The 25041-nt window shown below is 43.0% G+C and overlaps 1 protein-coding gene across 4 annotated transcripts in view; it reads right to left on the minus strand.

The window, feature by feature from the left end:
* The window catches only part of OGDH (oxoglutarate dehydrogenase), a 37614-nt gene extending 15125 nt beyond the window's left edge, over positions 1-22489 (minus strand). The window contains exons 1-8 of one of the 4 annotated variants that reach the window (XM_082200317.1): positions 22360-22446; positions 11833-11877; positions 7274-7389; positions 4239-4393; positions 2503-2649; positions 1825-1915; positions 654-833; positions 300-428 (exon numbers count right to left, since the gene is read on the minus strand). In XM_082200317.1, the coding sequence (XP_082056443.1) occupies positions 300-428; positions 654-833; positions 1825-1915; positions 2503-2649; positions 4239-4393 (702 nt within the window). In that variant the 5' untranslated portion in view covers positions 7274-7389; positions 11833-11877; positions 22360-22446. Of the gene's footprint in view, positions 1-299; positions 429-653; positions 834-1824; positions 1916-2502; positions 2650-4238; positions 4394-7273; positions 7390-11832; positions 11878-22129; positions 22263-22359 lie in introns of those variants that run through there. The other 3 variants (XM_082200316.1, XM_082200315.1, XM_082200314.1) reach the window with 3 other exon arrangements.
* Between the last annotated feature and the right edge of the window lie 2552 nt (positions 22490-25041).

Consider the following 25041-nt stretch of genomic DNA (forward strand, 5'->3'; position numbering starts at 1 on the left):
GCCAAACCATTTTCTCAATGAATTAGCTCAATTATGAAAAGCCAGTGCGTTGGTTGAGAACTGTTATAGCTCAGCCAGCAGCAATCTGTGAAGCGGGCATGGCCTTTCAAGATGTTTTCCCATACATTTTGGAAGGAAGAGAAATCTGATTCAGTTTCAGTACATAACAGCATCACCCAGCTTCTACTAAAAATGCACACAACCAAGTTCAAAAGATCACACTGGTACTCTTCTTGGTAGATTTTGAAGTGGAAAAAAGAGTTAGGGAAGCTGACATTATAATGAAATCCATATTTTACCTGGTTGTTCACTACCACGTGAACAGTCCCATGTGTGGTATAGGAAGGCAGGTCACTCAGGTGGAAAGTCTCATAAACTATACCTTGCCCAGCAAAGGCGGCATCTCCATGCAAAAGAATAGACATCACCTTTGAGAACCAAAACACAAACAAAAGGCTTGTCAATAATCTTGAAGCATTAAGTGTCCAGAACTGAATGCAGACTGTAGTGGTGCTCTTTGAGGAGACATAACTGGCTAGAGAAGGAAGCAGGTACAATAAGCAGTGTTTGATAGCTGTAACTATTTGGCCACCAAATCAAAGTTTTTCCATTTTGTCCACCCATACACGTACAACTGAAAAGGACCAACTTACTTTCTTCCCTTCGGTGTCCCCACAATAAAACTGTTCTGCCTTTGTCTTGCCCTGAACTACAGGATTAGAAGCCTCCAAGTGAGATGGATTTGCAACCAGTGAAAGGGTGATGGTTCGGTCAGTGACACGATTAATCCTCCGATGGTACATTCCCAAATGATACTTTACATCCCCTGAGCCCTGAGGAGAGAGAGTGTAAAACAGATTAAGTAGCCTGGGCCTTTGATGCTGTCAGTTTTCAGAGCCTCGTGTTTGGTTGCAAAATGTTTGTGGTTTGAGTTCTTTAGGAGGGAATGAACTGGAAGTTCAAGATGCATGGAGTGCTCATTCAGATCTATGATAGAGACGGCCAGAACTCAAACACAGAACAGGAATGAATGGTGCTGATTAGACTTCCTTCCTTCCTTCCTTCCTTCCTTCACCTCTGTTCAAATTGATGAGCTTTTGCAACTATCAAGAAGGAATCTATCCAGAATGAGATTTCAGCACTATTACCTTATATGCAGATCCCTGTACGAGTGGCTGCTAGGAATCAATAATCACGTACCATGGTTACATTCGGTATTATCCTAGGTTACCTGAGAAGTGCTTGGTATCTCACAAGGCTCACTTTAATAAAGCCACCACTGCTCAGAACAAGGCGGCAGCAGTACTACAGGATCATAACCTGTATTATCTACTCTGGAAGCTCAAGTTCTATGAAAGGCCAGGTTCAGAAAACTGAAAAATTCACTAATGACATTCAGTCACAATGGAAATGACATTCTGTGCTGTGTAAAAAAGTTGCATATAACTTCAACACTGTAGAAAAGCTGTAGCCAAGCTGGCCTCACTGAACAAGTGACAAAAATACTGGAAGGCAAGCTTTTAAAATCCCACATGACTCAGCTACATTCCGGCGATTATATTGTTATAACTGTGTTATAGACATGCAACACCAGATGGCGCTGAAAAATTTGGTCCTTCGGCAATGTGATTTTCCATTATGAGATTTAGAACGCGTTTTCCTGTAACACTTTTTTATGTGTCTAGATCCATCCTAAGAGAGGATGTTTGGAGGGGAAAACGGGTACAGTGCTGTTGCTTCTGCTTTCAAAGCTAACTAATCATTATCTCCCCGTGGAGTGAAGGAGGAGGAGACAATTCAAACACAAATTAAGGAGTAACTCACCTCATCGGCAGCTTCCAGCTTAGAATCAAATTGGCAGAATATCTGCTCCAACTCCTTCCTGATAACATTGGCAAGAACATTAAGACGCCCTCTGGAAAACCAAAACCACATTTAGCAAGAAACTGTGCAGACTTGTCTTGGAAACAAGATTCTTTGACTCATTCTAACACACCTTCCCTCAAAGTAAAAAAAAATAAAAAAAATTGCAACACTTCTTGTTTATATAAACATCTACCACTACTAGTTACAGTTCACGTGACACTTTTATTCATTCATTCATTGTTAAAGTCATATCTCACTTTTCCTACAGGAACCTCAAAAGGACACACAAGCTTCTATCCCTCCCTGTTCCATCTTCACAACAACCCTGTGAGGTGATGATCAGCCCTAGGCCACCAGTGAATTTCATGGCTGAGGACTGCACTACACTTCACAAGTTCTGTGTCTGTCTTCACAACATGTCTGTCAGATATAAAAATACCAGTCATTTTAAAAGTGGGACACAGAGCTGAGAGAAGAAAGACTTGCCCAACATATAAATAAAATTAAATAAGGCCATGGCAGGGATGAGGTATCAGTTCAGGCCTCTCAAATTGAAGTACAACTTTCTAGCCAGTGTATCTTCAGCACTCTTAGAACTCTCTTCCGATAATCAGCTTTCTGTGAGGATGAAGTTACCTATGAGGCATCCCCATGATGACATAATCCACTCCTTTTTGGCTAGACTTGTCAATTATTGTCTTTAAGGCGGGGATCAGCACCTCACAGCCTTCCAAACCAAATCGCTTCTCAGATGACCATTTCCTATGCAGGAACTCTTCAAATCTGGAAAACAGAAGATATACGTCATTTGTCCGACAAGAATTGCCACACAACCAACTAGAATGACTCAAAAGCTCCAAGAAGGAAGTGATTCTGACAGGAATTTATCTCTGCACCATGACCCACTGGCTCTGCATGGGATGTTCTGGCAGTTAACCCTTCCCACTGTTTTCCCTCACAAGCTGGACATCAGAGACAACAGAGGTGAAAGATGCATGTGGAGAACTTTCCTATAACTCCCTCCTCCTCCTCCTCAATCTAAAGCATTGCAGATGTGGACACAAACAGGAGTTGGAACATCGATAGTAGTTAATGGCTGAAGAACTTCAATTGCATTAAACTTACAGGCATAATAAGCATTGCTCAAGAGCTGTAGAGGAAATAGCAACATAATGAGTTGCATTATTCAAAAGAAAGGGAAGAGTTAAAACCCAGTGCTAAATCATGGTCATATCTTTCCAGATCTCTCAGGTGGCAGGGGGGACAGGAAGATGAAGAGGAAATGATAAAGATTCAGGAGAATAGTTTTGCAAGTCATCTCTAGAGAGATAGCAGAAGAAGCCATGCAACTAGATTATGACATACATACACATTACTATTATTTACTGAATTTGTATACTGCCCTATACCTGTAGATCTCAGGGTGGTTCAGAACATGTGTGATCTGAGGTTACATACAGTTATTCTCAAAGTAAAATTAGGTCAAAGATGTGAGTAAGCAGAGAAAAGTGAGGAGAGCCAACACGCAAGGTCTTTCCTAAATGAAGAGCAGACTTTTCCCTTCATGCCATACTAATGATGGCCTACATTCAGTGCCGTCAGCACAAAAAAATACATCCTGTATAACTGCGGTAGGATGGAGAGGATAACACCACTCCTGACTGCAGCTTTAGCTGGAAAAATATAGTCAAGGAACATGTACATGCCAGAGAGAAAGCTTAGCTTAAAAAACAAAAACCTCACTTAAATTGCATTGGAGGAGATGATAAATCCTCTCCTCTCCTCGGGAGTCCTCTGGGCAGCCTCTACCCCCCACCACAATGAATGGTGTCTCCTCACACTGCCCCACAGGGCCCTGGGACTTGTCTGTCCATTCCCAACAGCAAGGGCTGGCGGACTGGCCTGCCTCAGCTCCTGGCAACCAGCACGCCCCCTGACCAGCCCCAGAGGCACCATTCACCTGGGGAGCTTGTAGCCAGGGCTGCTGCAACAAACAGCTGTGCAAGCCTTGGGGAGGCAGAGATGCAAGAGGGCATCAGAGGAAGTAGGAAAGGAAAGAGGGATAGAGGCCAGTGTTGACCCACGGCACCCCTGACCATCATTCAAGGCACCCCAGGGTGCCACAGCACACTGGTTGAAAAACACTGGGTTAGAGCCATATGTGTGCATCTATTTTTGTTGAGAATGTCAATCAGTTCTTGAACCATTTGGTCCTTCTGGGCTTTGAATCTATGCTTGTAGGCCGCTTGTCCACTGCCATGAAACTTGAACCGTGAAAGACCTAAGAGACTCAACCCAAACACACACACGCACAAAACAACAACCCCAAAACAAAACCCTACAAATCAGGGAAGTTAAAGAAATGCAAGTACCTGGTCGACCGGACTAGTCTAGCCAGCAGGGTGCGCTTCTCCTCATTAGTGAACTGCATGACACCAGGAGTTTCAAATTTCTGCCTTATCCATTGGCACTGCTCCAGATCATTAATGAACATGAACTCTACACCAATGTGTTGGCAATAGGCCATCTATTAAACACAAAAAAGTTTCAACATAAAATAAAGCAAAAGAGTTGACCATCTCACAGCACAGATTAAAAGTACTTTTTGAACAACTATATATCATCAAATAATTATGTTTTATTCATTTATCCTTCTTTTCTTCTAAAGAACTTGGGGCAGTGCATAATGGGTAATTCCATTTTACCATCATAACCATTCAGTAAGGTACACTACACCAAGGGAGCGGCAGAAGACTGTCCAGTGTTGCTTCATAGATGACTTAGGATCTGAGCTGAGGTCTTGACAATCCAAGTCTTATACTGCACCCCACCGGCTATGGAACTTGCCAGTTTCATTAATTTGAATAAGATATACTTTCCTGAAACAGTCACAATCAGGCACATGAAGACTGTGCAGTTTCATTCAAATCTGGGACTGGAAAAACAGAAGTTGAACATCTAAGGTCTTCAAATAAGCTAGCATTTTTCAAAACTTGGAAACTTATCAAGGGCTCCTCAATAAGATGATTAATAATGGCAGACAAACCTCCTTGAAAACAACAGCTTGATTACCACTAATAATCTGTCTTTGAAATGTGTAGCTGCAGGGGAATGTAGTTTACATTCACATGCAGCAGCAGTAAGACAAAAGAAGGCTGGCCAGTAACCTATGCACCTTAAAATGTGCCCCAGAATCCTTTGCAGTGCACAGATGTAGTGCTAAAATGTTCCCTGAAGGTAGATGTTTGAAACTCAGAAAGGTAAGACATAACCTAAGTGACTGTACTAGCTACTTTTTGAATTGGTTATGTTCAAATTTTAATACCAATGCAGGGAACTGGCAGGAGATGCAAGCAGAAGAGCAAAGGAATGTCTGGCAAGTGTTGGCAAGACTGACCTTTGCACAGCCTTGTTGGAAATTATTTTTAGGCATAGTCATGACACAGAACTAATGTAGGCAGAGGACAGCAAGGTTGCATTTTCTTCACTAGGAAGTGGTGTTGCCATATGAAGTATGTAAATTATAACCTGCTTACTGAGTAGAAAGATAACCCTGAAGCCCAGAATAAAAGGAGACACATTTTGAGAAGTTAAGATGGACAAGAAAAGCCACGGCGGGTGAGGAAGCTGAGTGGCTGCCCTTATTCTGCACAACACAGTTACAGAAGACAGAGACAGGAAAGGAGTGCTCCTGTCCTTGAGGTTTTTCTTCTCCTTCCCATCTCTTCCCCTTTCAAGAGTCAGCAGCAGCTGTTCGTTTGCTGTGCTGAGCAAGAGGCAGCCACACAGGCAAGGAAAAAAATCTGTATGACTGCCAGAAAACAGGTGTAAGAAATGCTCTTCCATCAAGAATGACCATTAAAATTTTAAGCTTTCATATGTTCATAGTTTACAGAGCACAGTAGTTTCTGTAGTTGCAACATCCGGAAGGACTGGTGTTCTCACATTTTTCCCATTGGATAACCACATTTTATCTTCTATTTCACTGCCTTTTTGAAGCTGCCAGAGCACCAGGGTCAAATACCTTATCCCTCTGCAGTATATTACCCTAATATAGTTTCTCTGGGGACAGGTTATTTGCCACAGCGTCTTATCTGCCCAAATCCTCACACACAATGCTAACATCTCTAAGGAGAATTCATACAGACTTAAAAAATGTACTTTACATTTCAGACTACAGTGTAGAAAGGTATCAACATGGGCTTCCACAATATTCCAACAAGAGGCAGCTCCCGCTGAAGATTCCTCTTGCAATTTCCGAAGCAGCACCTCGGCAACGGAAACACCACAGGCAGCTATATCACCACCTATGAAGGGGTCTGCCGCAAATTGCCTACAGGACCAGCTTGCTATCTTTCATGCAAACACTCGCTTCTTCACTCATAATGGCCAATGGTAGAATTTCTGCTTTGCAGGGGTTTGGACCAGATGGTCCTCAATTCTAGGATTCTATTATTGCTTCTAAATTGTTTTGAGAACTCACGTTTACCAGCTGCCACTAGGGAGTAGTACAGATCAGTACCGGTGTTAAGGCAGAAGATTCAAACAGTAGGTTTGTTTGTTTAATTATTTCATTTATATCTCACCTCTCTTCCAAGGAGTTCAGTGTGGCATAATGGTACTTACCCTCTCTATTCCCACCCACCTCAAAAGCAACCATATGAGGTCACTTAGGCCAGGACTGTGACTGGCGCAACATCAATCAGTGAGCTTCATGGCTGAGCAGGGATTTGAACCTTGGTCTTCCATGACCTTGTCCAATAATCTAATCATTACCCCACAGTGGCTCTCTTTCCTACACAAAGTTAATACCAACTGGAAATGTAGGTGTGATGTCACTTGGGAAATAAGTTGCCAGCATTTATTTTGTCACACAAGTGTGTAATGGGATACTTTTTCTGGCCTGGAATCATAGAGTTGTAGAGTTGGAAGGGACCATGAGAGTCATCTAGTCCAACTCCCTGCAACGCAGGAATCTTTTGCCGAGTGTGAAGATTAGCTTCTGGACTACAATGTTAGCACCATGTTAAAAAGCAGACCGACCAACTGTAACTATTACAGAGGGAAATTATTTGGGATAAATTGCTTTGTTTCTGATTAGAGCGCTGTTTGGACATCACTCCACCTTGCGAAAGCTACGCACAGTGAGTTGGGGAGTTGATCTTTGGCTAATTTTTGATCCACTCTCGGCATGTAGAAGAGGGAGTGAAGATTGTGTGCTGAATTCAGCGTGGCTTGGTGGGGAGCAGTGTTTTTATAGCTTATGAAAGGAAGAGAGGAAAGGCACAATTCTAAAGCCTGTACCTTGCCTTGTTATGTATACACCGGGGTAGGGAAGGAAGAAAAGTGACAACTTCTGAACAGCGCTGACTCTCCAAGGCTCCTGCATCCTGTGCAGGTCTCTTACCTCTAAACGGCGGATGATTTCCCGAAGAGGGAGAGCAGATTCTTTTCCTCCAATGAAAGTGGTAGTGGGCAAGTGAAAAACCTTGTCGAGGTCCGATTCGTCCAGGCCGTAAAACCCTGCAGAATTTTCATGGGTAGGAGAAGGCAAAAAAGGAGTGGGAAGAGGCGTTCAATGCAGACAGCCGCAGCACAGGAACCAGGTTTTGGTGAAGGAGAGGAGGGACAAGAAAGCAGCACAAAATAAGCACGAAGGAGGTTTGTATGAAAAAAAAAGGGGGGGCAGCAATTAAAATGATGAACAGGTAAGCAAGAACATAAAAGGTTACCGTAAACGGAGGGTGTAAACACAGGTAATATACTTGCCGTTAAAATTGGTAATTAAATCCAGGGGAGGAATCAATAAGAATTTTAGACCCACATTCACACATTTTTTTGGATGTTAAAGACAAAAAAAGTATTGCAAAAACACATTGTCACCACATTTCACCACATATTTAAAATTAAAAGTAAAATGAAGCAGGAAATAAAAGAGTTAAAGGCCCAGCTCCCAGAACCAAAAAGTAGAAAAGCAGCATGATTATGTATCAGTTTTAGGGTTCTGTGTAGGACTCTCCTGAATAGCTCACTCCATGGGAACAAAGATTTGAGAATGAACTGGACTCTGCAAACAATGCTCTTCACAGGCCTCACAAAGGTTTTGCTTTCACAAAATCTCAAAATTCTCTCTCAGCAATACATTTAAGCATCCACTATTCACATTTACTGTGCAGGAGCACAGACCAGAAGTATCTTATTATTACCAATATTAAAATACTTCAGCATCAGTTGCTGGAATAATTAAGGAGTGTTCATCTGAAGATCATACAACTGAGAGCCAGAAAGTTGTCTATAAAAAGATACACCAACTAATCTAAGTGGAGATTTTGCCCAGCAACTTGACAAGCATTTTCAACATTAAAGAAAAACTCCTTAATGATGATCAACTTGGTATCTAGTGAGAAACTATTCTGGGAGGAGTTTTGTAACAGAAAGCAATTCAGCTTGCCAGACAGAACAATTAACTCTGCATCTCCTCCCCAGGCACGCTGTTCCAGGGGGTTCTCCTAATACTCCCCCCCCCCAGCCCTTTCCAGGGGAAACGAGGGGAGGACAGGGGTAAAGCCCCTTAGAGCAAGCAGAGGTTCTGGCACAGGGCTTCCACTGATGGGACTCATTAGCTGAATCCAGCCCTTTATGTGTTTTGAAATTTCTATTCCGCCTTTGACCTTAAAGTAAGCACTACATGCAACTAACCAAAAACAGTTAAACACAAACTGAAACAGAGGAACCATCTTAAACCTAAGACAATAGAAGCTTACAGACCAGCAAAATCATCATGAAGCCAAGGGGAGACAAAAGCCAAACAAAGGACAGACTAATGTCCTGTCTAAAATGCTGCAAGACGATGGCATAAGGCCACTGGCAATAGGCATGGATGGTTTTCTTGGAGCAGGGAGATCCACGTAACCAAGGCCCTTTCCCTGTTACCACCAGCAAGATTTCAGACGGCGGCAAGACACAAGAAAGGGCTTCTACAGCTGGCTTAAAGGGCTCAAAGAAAAGACTGTACACGTTACGTCATTTTTCTTCCTGTATCAGGCCGATTGCAAAGCAATCAATTCCCACCAGACACTTCTGCTTCATCTGTCAGTAGAAGATTACATAGACTTGGAAGCAGGCTGGTAGGCAGAGCTACAATGCTGCTTAATAAAGGGTTGCGACTGAACCTTTAAATGATATGCCAAATTCTCACTCCTTGCTGCCATGTTTAGTCCTCTGTATCCCATGCTGCTGTCCCACCAGGGGGCAAGGAAACAAAATGGGGCAAGTCTGACTAAACTAAGGGTTGGGTCGGGGAATTGCTTCTGGCAATTCCTTATCTTCCTCATCTCTTGCAAATAAACTTGGACAGGTGGGTGGTCCACCTGACTTCATAATGGCATGAGGTGACTGACACTTGTCAAAGCCTGAAGGTCACTGTAACAGATAATTGACTGATTTTTGGTTACAGGGAACCCCTTTGAAGTATCTGCAGAGGGCAAAATGCTCCTATAATTGGAACATCTCCTCCTTTGGAGAGAAAGCTGTTTATATTCAAAGCACTTCCTCCAGTGCTTTGAATATAAATTGCTCCCCTGGGAAAAGAAAAACAAAAAAACACACACCAAGTTTTTAAACTGAGCATTTTTTCATCTCTTCTGAGAAAGCAGTGAAGGAAGTGCTTTGAATCCGAGCTACTTCCTCCAGCTCCTTGGGCCAATCCCAGTGAACTGTTGGGACTTTGGCTGTGCAGGTACCACCAGCTGATTGTTGTTGCTTGGAAAGGGAGTTCTGCACTGTACTTTAGGGCTCCAGTGATCAGCTGACAGCCAGGGCTTCAAAGTGCCTTGCAAATAACTGCACCCAGTGCTGATCAGCTGGGTCTTCCACCCCCTTTTTTTGGTCCAGCTTTACTTACCCCATGCTAGACACCATTTATGATGTGAGGTATGATGCCTTCACATAGGCAATAAAGAAGGGCCAATGGAATGCCTGTTATCTTCATTATGCCTGGCGGACCGAATGGGAAGGCATGGTGGGCCTAATTAGGTTCACTGTCAAGAGATCGCCCCCCCCCAACTCCAGCTGAAACACGATACAGAGGTCAGGGAGTACTTGAAATTTTGCTTTCATATTGATGGCAACCTGAATCAGGTGCAGTTCTGTCCTCAGGAGGAAGATTTGGGTAATTCCCCTACCTTATTGTTGTTGTTTGTTTAGTCATGTCCGACTCTTCGTGACCCCATGGACCAGAGCACGCCAGGCACTCCTGTCTTCCACTGCCTCCCGCAGTTTGGTCATACCTTATTACCCAGGTCTAATTCCTGTGTCTGGCACTTGCTAGTTTTTAAAATTCACATTGTTGGTGCACAGCATAAGCTCTTTCATAAAAGGGGTGGGTGGGAATTGCATGGGGAAACCAAATATTGTTCTTGTGTCAGAACATATTGTGCTAGCTGCTTTCTGGGTCTCCCTTTTGCTTTGTTGTAAAAACTGAAGCATTTTTTTAAATTGTGAAGGTTTAAATTAAGGGAATATCTCAGAGTGACTTTAAATTCATCTGAGTGAGGTGATAGTTACATTAGTCCTGCTTGTTAGAAGTAATTCTCATCTGTTTGGAAATTCAGTGCATAGACCTGTTAATACTATGTATCAAGAGGTATGAGATAGATGCTTTTTTCTAATTCGCCCATTAGAAAAAAGCATCTATCAAGTAATTTTAATGCTTATTATTATTAGCATAAATATGACATGAACACACCCTCAGCCCGAAGGACATCATTTTGCTACCCTGGATGCAGAATCAGGCTAGGGTAAGGCAAGTCATTCTGTTACTCACCACTGCATCTCCCATCTCAGTAGAGATGCTGAAGTAGGGAGAATGTGATTAGCAGGGGTTTTAAAGTTACAAACGCTGAGAGAGAGAGAGAGAAAGGACCGAGGGTATACTATCCACAAAAGGGCTGCTGCAGGAGCAAACCAGCCTTTGTTTTTTTATTTAACTCCATAAATTTCTGATGGTTGGAAAGACTGTGGGAGTATGACCAGGGTTTTTGTCTTTTGTTTTGTTTTAAAAAAACACCCATTTAGTTGGCTATAGTCATAACTTTTTAAAGTTGTCTTCTGTTTAGGGACATTAGATCCCAATAAATGAGATAGCCATTTGTTTATCTACAGAGATTTTACCAAGACAAATCCAAACCAAGGCCAACAGTAGGTTTGATTTAGGAGAAGAATACAGTATCATGTGACAACAGGAAAGCTAAATATTCATTCTTGTGCATGCAGCAAGGAAGCATTTTCTTAATATGCTTTACTTCTTAATTGTCACCTATATGCATTGCAACATACCAGCCTGCCAGAAAGAAGCCCAGATTAGCTGTGAAACGGAAAGCACCACACATAGTGTGGGATTAATCTCTCTTTAGAAATATTTTGCTCTGGATAAAAAAACAGTAACTTGGAAATTATGATTAAGCATTGGACGCTGAAGTATCCAACTCACAGCATAAGACTACCATGAGATGGGAATCTCTTAGCAAGATAGAAAAATAGCCAAGCCTAGCTGTTTAGATGCCTGAATGTCACTGCCAGAAGTCTGGCACCTACTTAAATGTAACATTTACTTTTGTGCACCAAATAATATTAAATCACACAAGTAAGGTTAAGTATCAAAGGCACTTGAGTAAGTGCTCTAATGAACACGTGGCAACAATTAAGACAGTACTCAACACAACAAGCAATGGCAAAAAAAAACAGTAGGAAAAAATGGCTACCACTCAATTAAATAAAGAGGTATGTAATTTGGGAGGAAGATGATGATGAAGCACTTTGGTCACATTCCAAACCACTCTGAGAAGAAAACAAACACTGTTTGACATGGGGGCAAGCTGCAACTTTACCTAAACTATACATGCTCAGAGTCAACTATTCAGAGAGTCCTAATCTCCAGAAGGGGTTAGACGCTCATTATTTGCATACCTCCTACTGTTAGCACTCTCAGCCGCTCCTTGAATACTGCAAGATCTGGGAGAAGGGGGTAAGGTGGGATGCAGAAAGGAGAAGACAGAGAGACCCAGTCAAAGTTAGTTTTTTAAAACCCCAAGGAACCGCGGAAGTAGCAATATACAGAGAAAGTCAACGTTTTAAACAGTACTCACAAGCACACCGTCAACACCACCATAGGAAAGGAGGTTAGAATGAAGGATGACTGCAATACTACAGGGGGGAAATCCTTGAATGAATCTTTCAGAGCCAGCCATATAAACCATACAGAGAAAAAGAGGTGTGAAAGTTACCCGATACACAGCAGTTAAGCTACATGGTTTGAGATCTCCTCATTGTTTCCTTATGTAAAATATGCAAAGGGGGGGGGGAGTTCAGAGCATCAAGTAGTAAACTGTGGAACAAGTGGTCTCTAGAGCAGGAGCCTAGTTTAAAAAGTACAAATGAATAAATGAAAGCCTTCTCACAGAATCCCATATCTGTTGCAGTTGAAGTAACTTCTTAGCACTTTCTCGTATCCCATTCTACCTCTGTGGAGCTCAAGGCAATGTACAAAGTGTTCACACAAACAATCCTGTTTGATAGATTAGACTGAAAGATGTCAAAGGCTAATGAGATTCACAGCTGAGACTGTGCATCCTATGTTTTTTCTCAACAAGCTAACTATTGACTACTCTGGCTCACCTGCTCTTCGGTTTGTCAAAGTCAAAACAACTGTCAATGGCTTTGCTTTAAAGTTTAAACCTAGCTTGGCTATACAGAGATTTCAAGGGCACCTCCTAATAAGGAACAATTTACTGGCAGGGTAATTTATTGGCAGGATTTTGCTAAACAGAAACTTATTGTGCACTATTGCAAGTCACTGCTGCTATGACTCATCCTTCTCAAATGGCCTCGACACCCAACAGCATTCTTTGTCCTGAGCACAGCTTCTTCTGGGAGGGAAACCATCAAACCCTTTATCACAGGGAGCTGAGTAGGCACCTTCCTAAGCACGTTCATATGACCCTCTTGAGGTTCAGAGCTTCCACCACAGGATGATCATTAGCTTGGAATGTAACCATAAACAACTTTGTTCTCTGTATGCAGTTGTAAGCAGCTATAGCAAGATTCCTTTGTGCAACAGTATTTCAGTTGTGCCTCAGCCCCTGAACTAATTGAATCATGGGTATGGTAGAGATATTTGAGAAAGCTTTGAATATCAAGGGCAGATCATGCCAAATGATGTGCTTAGTTCCATAAGAAGGCTGAGTGAATTGCACAAAGGCTTTGTTGACATCTGTTTGTCTCAGGAGACAATGGAGTGTGCCCGAGGGGGTGAGGTCAAACTGCTGCCCAGGTGACAAGACCCCGCCCCATTGGCTTCACTGATGTGGTCCAAAGAAAGCAAAGCAATACATCTGGCGCCAGCTTGGCTACAGGAGTTGCTGTAAGGAGCCCACAAGGTGCCACCCAACCGTCTTAGGGACTCCACTCTGGATTTGTGTAGGGTTTATTCCTTAGGTTTTTCTTCTGAATATATCTAGCAAGGCAAAAGAGGTTTAGGATCAGAGTTTTCCTTCTCCTAGGTGGGCTACCTTCACAGGTTGACAAGCCCCACCTGCTCCTCACTTCTCTCTGCAGAATGTGCAGAAACCGCCTTCTTAAGCATTGGACCCACTTTTGGTCTCACCTGATCAATCCGCTGGATCTTGTACAGTGGTGCCCCGCAAGATGAACGCCTCGCAAGACGGAAAACCCGCTAGACGAAAGGGTTTTCCGTTTTGGTGGAGGCGCTTCGCAAAACGAATTTCCCTATGGGCTTCCTTCGCAAGACGAAAGCCCATAGGGAAATCTCCGGGACAGCGGGGAAGCGCAGTGTGTCTTCCCCACTGTCCTCGGACCTCCTCTGAAGGCTGGCGGTGGGGCGGAAAGCCCTTCTCCCCGCGCCAGCCTTCGGAAGGCTCCTCCGAAGGCTGGCGGTGGGGCGGAAAGCCCTTCTCCCCGCGCCAGCCTTCGGAAGGCTCCTCCGAAGGCTGGCGGTGGGGCGGAAAGCCCTTCTCCCCGCGCCAGCCTTCGGATGGCTGTCCTGAAGACTTGCGGTGGGAGGAGGGTTTTCCTTCCCACCGCCAACATTCAGAATGCTGTTCTGAATGTTGGCGGTCGGGAGGAAAAACCCTCCTCCCACCGCAAGCCCCGGGAACAGAGGAGAAGCGCTGCGCCCCTTCCCCTCTGTTCCCGTACCTGTCCTGAAGGCTTGCGGTGGGGAGAAAAGCCTTTCTCCGCACCGCCAGCCTGGCAAGCGGTTTCCATAGGAACGCATTAATTGATTTTCAATGCATTCCTATGGGAAACCGTGCTTCGCAAGACGAAAAACTCGCAAGAAGAAAAAACTTGCGGAACGAATTAATTTCGTCTTGCGAGGCACCACTGTATTTGCATGCAGGGCAAGTCCTAACTCACCAACGGTTTAAGACCCATCGTCTACCCTCACCCGGTTTAGCTGGCCAGTTGAAGCCGTTCGTAAGGTGTGGCCACTGTCACATGCTGACAGCTTCCAGGAGCCACAGATGAGAACTGAGTACAAGTGGGGGCCAAAGGCGGACAAACTACCCCAGAGGTACCCAGTCATTTACAGACTGGCACATCCCCTACTCCTTCCCAAAAGCCATTAGTGTAGACCAGTGTTTCCCAACCTTTTTTGGGCAAAGGCACACTTGTTTCATGAAAAAAATCTTGAGGCACACCACCATTACAGCCCCGTGACGTCAGCACGCAGCGTCACGCCGGGAGGGACATGAATTGCTAGCAAATTACATAATCACCTCCTTGAGGGCTGGCTCATCTTCTCCGAAGGCAGAACCCCATTAATTAACAGCACAGACTCACACCATAGCCAAAACGAGGGGGGAAAACCTCAGTCATGCACATGTGGGGGCTAAATGAGGACGAAGACCGGGCAGAGAGCAGGGTTCAAATCACCCCACCTGGCCAGGACAATCCCTGGGTGCCCCCTTGGGCCACTCGCCTGACCCACCTCACAGGGCTGTTGTTGCGAGGATAACACGGGGAGAACCACGTGCGCCCCCGGGAGCTCCTTGGAGGAGAAAGCGGGCGATGAATGCAATGCACGAAATATATGAGAGGTGACCAGGTTTTGCAGGTGAGGGGCCCCCGCCAGCCTCCGCTTCCAACACCCGGCGCAACGACGCCGAAGTTTCCCCCCGGGCTCGGTTTGGGGAGCAGCGCTGCTCCCCCCCCGGCTCCCCTTCGCCCTCCCGGCTCTCTCTGCCGCCCACTGGGGATCCCCCTCACCTGCCAAGTCCGGAGCGCCGGTGGAAGTTGCATGCATGCATGCAGGGCGCCGCGTTGCCATTGCATTGCACTGCACTCCATGCAACGCCTGCACACATGCATTGCCTTGCACGCCTGCCAAGGGGTCTCCCCGCGGTCCAATGCGTCCCCTCTGGCGCGGATGCAGCATTGCAAAAATAAAAAACCCCCGACGCAGCCCTACCTGGGGGGCAGCCTCCGCCTCTGCCGCTCCGCCTCCGCGGGGATCCCCGGGCTCCATCCTGCCGCCCGATCTCCGCGGGGGCGCAGGCAGGCTGCGCGGGGTCTGCACGGAAGAGCCCCTGCCCGCCCGGCCACCGCCGCTGTGCTCATTCCATGGCCGGGAGAAGAGCGCTTCAAACAAAACGCCCGGCCCGCCAGGCCACGCTGGGAAACGTAGTTTGTGCACCCCGCGCGGGCGCGGAGCCCAAGGGCGAGGGGACTACGGATCCCGGCAGCCCCCGCGGCGGGGACGGAGGGGGAGAGGCCGGGTGCAGGGATGGAGGGACGGGTGGGCGAGCGAGTGAGTGGCAGCCGCCAAGCCTTGGCCGAGAGCCAGGAAGGGCCTCCCCGGAGGAGGAGGAGGGAGGCGCAGAGCGGGAGGGAGGGAACCCCAGGGGTCATCTAGTGACGGCGCCCCAATCGAAAATTTGACTTTTTAAAAAAATAATCTTTTGAATTTTTTAATTTTTCCCGCGGCACACCAGGCAACATCTCGCGGCACACTAGTGTGCCGCGGAACAGTGGTTGGGAAACACTGGTGTAGACAATGGCCAGTGTACTCACCTACGTGTTGTCCTCAGATTCTCTCAAGTACCAGTCCACAGGGGAGGTTATATTCCTCTCAGGTTAGTTTGGAGGGAGGTAAAAGAAATTTATGGGTTGCTGTCCCAAGGAACATCATGCCTTGTCCTGCAGTTTTCCAAATGAGTTCTCAGCACCATTAGCCATTAAATGAAGGAGAGGATCGCATATATTGTAGAGTGACTCAGGTTCCTTCATAGGATCCCTGGAAAGATGGATCCAGAGCAAAATATAACAAGGCAACTATTTTGAAGAGCAAGGGGCACAATGCTGTGAAAGATGTTATAATTCATGATGTAGGTACAAGACAAAACCTGTCCCCTATGCTCCATAGTCTGTCCCTGCTCCTTGCCATTGTTGGAGTGGTACCTGATAAAATCTGAGGACAATTCGTTGATGAGTTTCATTGCCCCAGGTGTTATTCTAAATTTTGATTCATACCAAAGCAGTTTGCCTCTATGCATGGTACAAACTGTATTAGAGAAAGGAATGAATCGAATATGACCTAACAAATGGAAGAAATCAATTTAGTCTAGAACAGATGATGTCCAAGTGGCTGCCTTACATAACTTTCTCTAGGAAACTTTGGAAGTGACAAATTTCTAAAGAATGTAAAGATGAAAATTTAACCATTCTACAAAAGTATTTCCATTTCACATGGTAAATCCTACTGGCGGACTGCTTATGTTAGACCACAAGAGTTCAAAACATTCACTGAACTCAAATGTCACATAATCAACCACAGCATGCAAGGACTGGGAGACTTCATGTTCTGTGCTGAGTATTTTGGGATTGGGTCCCAGGAGCAAATCAGTTAGAAACAGGAAATTTGTGTGGGTGGGCAAAAAGGTAGCTGCAGAGCACCATTTCCTGACAAGGGCAAGAATGGACTGGCTCACAGAAGCAGAGAGCCTGCCCTTCCAAAGACCTCCTGAGACAATGTGGATTGAATATTCTGTTTCCAGCCATAGGTTTGTTGCTGGACCTTGAAGGCCTGCTAATAAAAACGAACAACTAGCATGACATTTTCTGCTGAGTCAAAATACAGCAAAGGCTGCAGAAAAGGAAGGTGATGTGCCTACAGTCTCTGATGGGTTCTGTGTCTGTGTTTTACTGGCCTGAATGCAGCATAACCTATCTTGTAGAATAGCACTGGAGAGGAATAAGATTTAAAAAGTAACAATTCTATTTACATTTTATGGAAGAAGGAATGCTTGTTCTCCAAGGGTATATGGTTGTAATAATAATATCTGCATTGGATATTGGTGAGACATCAATTAAACAATTAATATAGTGCTGTGAAAGCAAGGAATAAAACAAGATAACGGGATATTTTGAATGAGAAAATGTAGTTCTGAATCTCCCTGTCTTAATTATAAAATACTTGTATTCAAGGAATAAAATGTCAAAATGTACAAAAAGGGGGAACAGTATTATAGCAACAACTGAAGTCATTCTGCTAGATCACTTAAAACGGGCGTCCTCAAACTCAGCCCTCCAGATGTTTTTGGCCTACAACTCCCATGATCCCTAGCTAGCAGGACCAGTGGTCAGGGAGGATGGGAATTGCAGTCTCAAAACATCTGAAGGGCCAAGTTTGAGGAAGCCTGACTTAAAATGTCAACATTTTCCCCGACTAAAATGTAAGCCACACTTCAATGGCTACTATCAACCACCTTCCACGTGACTCTCCCTAATTGGCATTTTCATATCTAGGAACATAGTGACTTTGTACTTGTTTGAATTCATGGCTTAAAAGCCAGGCACACAAGCTCAGCAACACAAGGCCAGTACTTATCTCTACAAATTGTACTTTAGGATTATTTGGGACCAAAAATAATCACAGAGTTTATTCCTATGTACAGCAAGCAGTTCAACATAACAAGATGAATACCTATACAAACCTCTTCCATAGAAGTTGATAAACTGCAAATGGGTATCACTTAGCTTTCAGCAGCAAATAATGCATTCAGCATAAAAACCACATTAGCACAGCGCTTCCACTATCAAAGGACAATAGTAACAAATTCATCCTTTCAGTGCTGCTAATCAGCAGAGAAGGGCTCTAGTAACGGCGGAACCACTTCTCAGTAAGAATTTGGCCTCCCCTCCCTAATACTAATACTAGCTAGATTTGAATTATCTTATCCTATTTTTATTTATTTCATGGAAATTATATACCACTTGATTATAACCCCCCCTCAAAGTTATATATATGTGTGTGTACTGTATTGAGCCACTAATTAGTTTCAAAGGAAATAGCAAGATATGTCTCTGAAAGCTTATTTTGCTGCTGGCTTATCTCCCAAGAGGCACAAGTTGTATTTACTTATAGTCCCCCATTCCATGCCTGCAGTATGAATGGGGCATTGGTATGAAACATCTGGCTGCAGGAGTCCCTTTCTTACAAACAGATATTACTATAAGGGTTCTGCCCTGCCCTTGATACAGGCCAGGTTTACATGCAAAGCTAAGCCATGGCTTATTAAACAATATTTAGTATGATAATCTTCAAGCTGCCTAGCAGCTGAACTGTGCTATGTTAACTTTCAACAAACTGTGATATGAAGCCATGGCTTGTCATTGGATTACGAAGCTTGACCTGTTATATCTATGACATGGCATTATGTAGTAGATAGGTAGCCGTGTTGGTCTGCCATAGTCAAAATAAAAAAAATTCCTTCCAGTAGCACCTTAAAGACCAACTAAGTTAGTTCTTGGTATGAGCTTTGGTGTGCATGCACACTTCTTCAGATACACTGAAACAGAAGTTGCCAGATCCTTCTATATAGTGAGAAGGTGGGGAGGGGACATTCTATACAAGATCTCAAAGTAGCTGTTTTACTACAAAGGAATTTCAGAAATAGACTGGAAAGAGAAGCTGCTGAATTACAACTCATTACCAAACTTAAAACCATGGAAAGACCTGGGCTGAACAAAGACATTGGATTCTTATCTCACTATACATGACTAAACCATTTCTCACCTTCTCACCCCTTGCCTTTTCCTGTAAGACCTATTACAGTCGTTAAGAGTCGTCAACAGGCTCTCTCAGCTATCTGCATATCTCCCATTCCCACCACCCTTCTGAGTAATACCCCTCCCCACCTTCTCACTAGATAGAAGGATCTGACAACTTCTGTTTCAGTGTATCTGAAGAAGTGTGCATGCACACGAAAGCTCATACCAAGAACTAACTTAGTTGGTCTTTAAGGTGCTACTGGAAGGAATTTTTTTTATTTTGACTATGGCATTATGTGCGGATCAGACATATACCTTTAGCTATGGTTTGTTTGCTTACCCTGTTCAAGTTGCCTGCCAAGCAGCCCTTAAGAGCAGACCTGCTTGCCTTTATGTCTATAAGCACATTTATAAAGAAGCACAAAAAAGGAATTCAGTTTCCCAAAAAGGAAGTAGAGCTTGCAAAAAGAATAAACTATGTTGAGGTACAGTGTGTGCCAGCTGTTCCAATGCACATCCCAGGAAAACCAGCTGGTGTGTGGCTGGTGCATAACTCACCAGATTGCTGCAAGTTTACTAATACAGGTAGCAGCTCCCCTGTGTCATGAACTATACTCAGTAATAATTTCAAGAGAAAATTATCTTGAAGTTAACAAAACTGCTTTTGAACAAACTTTTTCTGAGCTACAGGTCAGTTGCAATAAGCACCCAGTAAAATCCTGTCAAGACATAGCAGCCAATTTTAAGCCAGCCTATTGAGCTTAAAACAGTGCTTGAGAAAGCAGCTATATAGAGAGCAACCAACTGCTTACATGTGGAAAGTAAACATGACTCAGTGGTAGAATACATGCTTTGCACACAGAAGATCCTGGGTTCAATCCCTGGCATATCCATTTAAAAGGCTCAGGTAGAAGGTGATGGAAAAGGCTTCAGCCCTGACATCCTGGAGAGATACAGCCATTCAAAGTAGACAATACTGGACTAGGCAGACAAATGGTTTGGTACAAGGTAGTTTCCTACGTATTCCAGAATTTGTTCAGGATCCTGAGGGAGAGAGGTGGTAAGCAGGGCTCTTCCATCAGCTCTACTGAGATACCAGGAACATTTGGCTCTCCTCAGTTTTCACCTAACAGTACCCATTGCATCAGGCTACCTGAACTGCTTCCACCCATCTGGTTGTTGTATGAGCTGTAACTTTTAAGAACTAGTGCCTGAGCTTGCACACATTTGCCCATTTTGTAGTATGCCCATTTTGTTGTAGTACAGAGTATACACAACTACGGTAACTCCACACTGGACAGAAACGGATGCTGCTATATCAGTGTGAATACACTTTTGGCTACCATTGTTTTAAGGCAACATGAACCACTCTACACCTTACTTCTCAAACTGAGTTTGCAGTGTCCATTGCCACAGATAACTTAGCATGTAAGATGGCACATATTTCTCAGAATACAACCTAGCTACTGTCTGAGAGCCCCATAAGACTGGATAAGATACTAAATATTAATAGATAAAAAAATCATTGCTAGTGAATATTTAATATCCCAGTTAACTTTATTTAATGTGAAACAGCCTTGATTTCACACTCTGATCAGAAAAAGATTATCTAAAGAATTTCATACACATACTGTCTATGCAAGGTAACAGAGTTACATACAGCTTTACTAAAATTTTAGGATTCACATATATTAACAGGTATAAAACCGGTGGTGGTGTAACTCTACCCTTGTGAAGTATTAATGACAGACTACAAGAGTAATAATGAAGCCGTTATCAAGCAGGGACATAAGTAAAATGGGTTATAGAGTCAGATTCTCTATGCTGCAGGGGCCCACTTACGATTTCCCCCCTCAAAACGTCTATTGCATCTGAATTCATTACCACCACTCCACTGTAAAGGGGTGAGCACCCCACTGTCCTGTATCTGACATACTTGCTGAAGATGATTTAATGTGTGTAATATCAAAGGAGTACTGTAGAACGCATTAGGGATCTCCCTCAAAGGCCTGAAAAGAACCCCTAGACTTTCATGACCAACACTCTTTGTATGAGTAATGGATCTTTAACATAAAGGGGGCAACAACATCAGAATGCCAACTGTAAGTTGAAGATGATAGTGTAGCCAAGTGGACTGAATTCAAGTAGAACAACATCCATTACAGTTTTGTTTTCGTTTTTTTCTCCTTTGGATACCTTCCATTTCACAAATATACATTCTATGAGCACATCAATCATGACCATCTCAAAACATTACATGCACAAATACTCTAATCACATGTCAGTCTTGAAAGGAGTTAGTGGTCATTATTATTGTTCTATTCTAAGTTAGAAGCATGCTACTTAAAAGCGCTTGCGGAGCCAGGTTGATTAACCTGTAGAAAGCACCAGCAATAAATAGAGCTCAGCCACCGTAACCTGTGCTACGCTTGGAAAAAATACTAGTGATCAAACTTAAAAGATCAGGTTGGACTTTACTGGAAAACCGAATTTCAAACATGGCTCAGCACACACACCCTCATCTGAGCAACATACATGCACCTTGCAACCAAGGGTCTCACCATTTCAGGCTCTTGATTAGATGTGGGAATAAACTCCAAAGCTTCCTCGTCATGATCACTGAAAGTCATTGGTTCAGCTACTCTTAGGATTTTAGGGCAAGCTGCATAAGCTAAGGATTACAACTGAACTGAGTGAGGAAATACCACAAGACTTGCCTGAAGGCTTTTGAAAACCCATCCCATTCCTCCCCAGTAGCATCACTGCAGAACTCTTGAAGTCTGCTGAATCAAGTCACTGCAGTTCCAAGCAAGAGACCTACTGAACACTGGGGGTCAAGGGATGCTAAAGGCAAGGAAGAAGGCCTGTTTACGTGACTCCAAAATATTCCTCATTTCCTCAGAGGCAAATAATAGACACTACTAACCTACTCAGAGCCATTAACTACTGAACTCAAAATTAACAGTAGAAGAGAACAAACTGGCTTGTATTGCACATGTAACACCTTGTGCCCACAGTGGTAAGTGACAAGGGACAGAACTACTTTGCTGCTGTTCAATTTTTTAAAAAGTGATCATTATAAAGGAAACTTAAGACCTTTCCCTTCAGACTTAGTGAAGCAATCTAACTAGAAGCTGTGAAAGTGAGAGAGGAGGAGCTCAAGCAATGCGGCACTAACTGCTCTCGGAGCCCTCACCCAGTTTATCTGCGGAAGTGATAATATCGGCTGGAACGGAAGAGTCCAGATCAGCATCCAAGATGCCCAGTGGGTCGAGCTGTGCTACATGATGCCCTCGAATCTATGAAATGGGCCAGGAATGAAAAGGAAAGTGGATACCAGAAGAGGGATGGGGAGGAAGGGGATGGAAAGGAAAGGGGTATAAAAGTTAAAATTACATTAGAATTAATTTGCAGAGTAATTCTCACCGACGTTTGGAGAATCAGTTACTGCCGATTCATCAAAATTTACACAACTAATGCCGAGAGGATCAAGCTTGGCAATGTGGTGACCCCTGACCTAGAAACAACAACAAAATTAGTCACAAAGCTGGTTATCAATCATGTTTCACATTGCAGATTTTCTGTAATGCTATTGCTTCAAGTTTACAGAGACCAAAGCAAATCTTAACACTGATCTCATTTTACACCATATGTCAGACTGGAACCGAACTTTTCTTAAACTAAAGGAGTAAAAATACTTTAATAGTACAAAAACTCAGTGGGGCAAAGGGACATCCATGATAAATATTCACTTAGAAATGTGGAAAGTGCTGAATACATCTGTTAAAATGCTGCTTATTTTTGTAAATTTATTCCCAGAAAACATCTTTGTGGCTTACATTCAAAAAGATGTAGCTCATGATGGCTCAGTTTCATGTCCTTATTCTAAATATTAGATGGGATCTTGAAGGACATGATTGTACAGCTTATTAGATGCAATAAGTAAAATAAGTAGTGCCTTTACGATGTTTGCTGATATATTTCCTCAGCCAGTCAAGGGATGAACATACCTAATTAACATATTTGTCTGGAAGTGGCCTTGTTGAGATTTATTTCTTTTCTATTTCACTCCACCTTTGCATTTCAATTAAAAATTCTCCATGAGGCCCAGCTTCAAGAGAATATATTGCTTTTAGCTATTGTTCTTCTACAGAAACATGCTTGCTCCTTAAAAAGTTTTCTCTGTATTAAACTTCCTTGTGCCCAAGCGTGTTTTATTTGGGTCATGCAAACTGACAAGTCAGAAATTAATCAGCAAGAATTTCAGCCCAGAAGCATGAACGATGTAACCAGTAACTTTTGGAATTTGAAGCTTAATCACTATACAATAAACTAAACATCTGCTTAATGTAAATATGTAGGAACTGGATTTCACTTTCACTTCTTGAGTTATCATGTTTTAAAAGAATTGTCAGAATTTAAGCGCTTTACCATTCAGAAGCTAAACTACATATTTTTTACATTATTCTTGTGAAGGTTGTATTATTACTGGATGATTTAAAAAAGACTACATCTAATAGGCTGCTCACTCTTATTTGTATTATTTGAGCAATAAGACATTATTATTGGTATCTGCCATGGATTAGCAGAAACATCAGAGACCAGATGCCTCAGAGACCTCAGTCCCACTGCTGCTGTTTAGTTCTGATTCATATCATTGATTTCCTCAGCGGCAGCCAATTATTACATCTATTTCCATTAGAACCTCCTCCTAACTAGTAAATCTTTTCTGATACAGTATTTGTGGATGTGACAAATAATTAAACAACAGTTATCTGTGGATGATAGCAACAAAGTCATACTCATATTAGATCTAGTTGGATATCACCCATGTATATAGAGTGAAATCAACAAACTTGGTACTTAAATTCACTGATTTCAATGAGTCTACTCTGAGCATGACTAACATTATCACCATTTCTAGTGAATAATCTTACCTGTTTCCTTGTTTGTTTCCAGAACTTGAAGAGAAAGATATAGCAAAAGAAACTGCAATGGGAAAAAGCTGTCCCAAAGAGTATAACACTCTGAAGGATACAATCATTTTAACACATTCTTTTCACTTGTATACTCTGATCTTTTTCAGGCATATAGGTAAAAGCACACCATTGTGTGACAATCATTTAATAGGAGACTGTTTTTATCAAGGAAAAATTGACATGTTTTGCAAAGCTTTAAGTTCAGTAGATATCACATAGCCTACAATTAGTTGTTTGAGAAATATTTTCAAGCTTTCATACTAGCCTCTTAGGGAAGTATTTAACGGTCCTTTCATGTAGTTTTAGTAAAATTATCCTAGTTCTGAAATTTTCATTTTTTGTGTGTGCATTAATTTTCTAGCTATTATAATCTTTAACTCTGCCTTATCTTTCATGATTCCACACAACCCACCTGCACAAAGCAGCAGCTGAATAGAGCTGTCTGCTGCTATATCACATGTCTTGTTCCTGAAACCTGGCCAAAGCCAGGGTGATATTTTGGCAAACCATGATCTACTTTCTGTTTTGGTTGGTTTATCTTCTTTTGATACTCTAACAATAATCTAACAATCTTGTGTATTTTGAAATCTGCTTGAGGTTAAAGGGTAGGGATTTTCTTTTAAAAGTAACATTAAGAATGGAAAACTTTTTGAGACCATGGATTAGATCAAGAAAATTGGACATTTTCTAAGCACTAAAATGGCAATGTTGTAACCTTATGTGGTGGGCTTTCAATAAGCTTCATATGGTGACAGCAGTAGGCCAGTCTTATCATCTCAAGCTTTCATAGCCACAGGCTACCTGATCTGTGTGATGCTGTTCTTCCTAAAAGTGAGGGAGATCAACTCTCCCAGCAGCCACTGAGTCTCCCACTGGTGTGTGGGTACACAACATCGCTCATTCCATTTCTGAAGACCAGCTATAGCTATAGCTTACCATAAAAAGGCAGATTAGATGCTTACACACACTTCATCTCTGCACATAACTTCTCCTGAGCAGTCTACTGTTCAGGTCTATTCACTGGTAGAAGGAGAACTCCTACTCCAGTTTATTTTCCCTAAATTCCTATCAATGTTTGATTCTTTAAGTCTTATTTTGGAGCAAATACACGCGTGCACACACACACATA

This window comes from Podarcis vaucheri (assembly GCF_965113315.1).
Source record: "Podarcis vaucheri genome assembly, chromosome: 15".
Classification (NCBI taxonomy): domain Eukaryota; kingdom Metazoa; phylum Chordata; class Lepidosauria; order Squamata; family Lacertidae; genus Podarcis; species Podarcis vaucheri.